Source organism: Cebus imitator, unplaced genomic scaffold (genome assembly GCF_001604975.1).
Source record: "Cebus imitator isolate Cc_AM_T3 unplaced genomic scaffold, Cebus_imitator-1.0 Scaffold280, whole genome shotgun sequence".
NCBI classification, from domain to species: domain Eukaryota; kingdom Metazoa; phylum Chordata; class Mammalia; order Primates; family Cebidae; genus Cebus; species Cebus imitator.
The window spans coordinates 151,847-153,062 of NW_016107595.1; the positions used below are offsets into that span (position 1 = coordinate 151,847).

Genomic DNA, 1,216 nt, shown 5'->3' on the forward strand with positions numbered 1-1,216 from the left:
TTTGAGAATGAGTCTCACTCTGTGGTGTGATCTCGATTCACTGCAACCTCCATCCCCCGGGTTCAAGTGATTCTCCTGCCTCAGCCTCCCAAGTAGCTGGCATTACAGGCATCTACTTCAATGTCCAGGTAATTTTTGTATTTTTAGTAGGGATGGGGTTTCACCATGTTGGCCAGGCTGGTCTCAAACTCTTGACCTCAGGTGATCTGCCCGCCTAAGCCTTCCAAAGTGCTGGGATTATATGCATGAGGCACCATGCCTGGCCGAATTTTTAAATTTTTTTGTAGCCATGGGGTCTCACTATGTTGCCCAGGCTGGTCTGGAACTCCTGGGCTCAGGCAGTCCACATCCCCTTGCCCTCCCAAAGTGCTGAGATTATAGGCGTGAGCCACAGCACCTGGCCCTCACAAGCCAGTTTTAAGCCCATTGCTCTGTCCGGCCTGGAGGACTTCTCAGAGGAAGAGGCGCCACAAACTGCAAGAATAGAGCAAAAATAAGAGGGGCATCAAGCTTGATTCTTGTCTTCCCTCCCTTCTCTACCCAGGTGACCTTCGCCCCACCCCAGGAAGCCATGACAGAGGCCAGGAAGCTGCCCCCACCACTGCCCCCTCGGCTGGACTGGTTCGTGCACACCCAGTCGGGCCAGCTGGCCCAAGACGCGGTCCCCGAGTGGTTCCATGGTGCAATCTCAAGAGAGTGAGGACATACCCACGCCCTCCCCCGGCCCACCCACCTCTTTCCTTGTCTGCTTCTGCTCTGGGCAGGTTTTAACAGCACAGTTCTGGACTTGGCTCAGCTCAGTGTGGCAAGAGGCTAAAATGAGCTCCAGACTCCCAGGCTTGCATCCTGCCACCTCTGTGGGCTCACCGTGTGACCTGGGGCAAGTTCCTTGCCCTCTCTGTGCCTCAGCTTCCTCTGTATAAGTGGCCAAAAGGCCAGCACTGCCAGGGACCTGGCAGCACCCCACACCTTGCCCAGGCCAGGCATTACCAATCAATGATGGCAGAATGCAGCCTCAGAATCTTTCTTCTTCTTTTTTTTTTTTCTGAGACAGCATCTCACTCTGTCGCCCAGGCTGCAGTGCAGCCTTGGCTCACTGCAACCTCTGCCTCCCGAGTTCAAGTGATTCTTCTGCCTCACTTCCAAGTAGCTGTGAGTACAGGCGCATGCCACCACACTTGGCTAATTTTTGTATTTTTAGTGGAGACAGGGTTTT

The 1,216-nt window shown here is 54.1% G+C and overlaps 1 protein-coding gene across 4 annotated transcripts in view; it reads left to right on the forward strand.

Annotated features, from left to right (window-relative positions):
• HSH2D (hematopoietic SH2 domain containing) overlaps positions 1-1,216 on the forward strand; it is an 18,493-nt gene that overhangs the window by 7,277 nt on the left and 10,000 nt on the right. For 3 of the 4 annotated variants that reach the window (XM_017501170.2, XM_037728733.1, XM_037728732.1), the window contains exon 2: positions 545-696. In XM_017501170.2, coding sequence (XP_017356659.1) covers positions 572-696 — 125 coding nt within the window. In that variant the 5' untranslated portion in view covers positions 545-571. The remainder of the gene's footprint in view (positions 1-544; positions 697-1,216) is intronic. The other variant, XM_017501171.2, reaches the window with a different exon arrangement.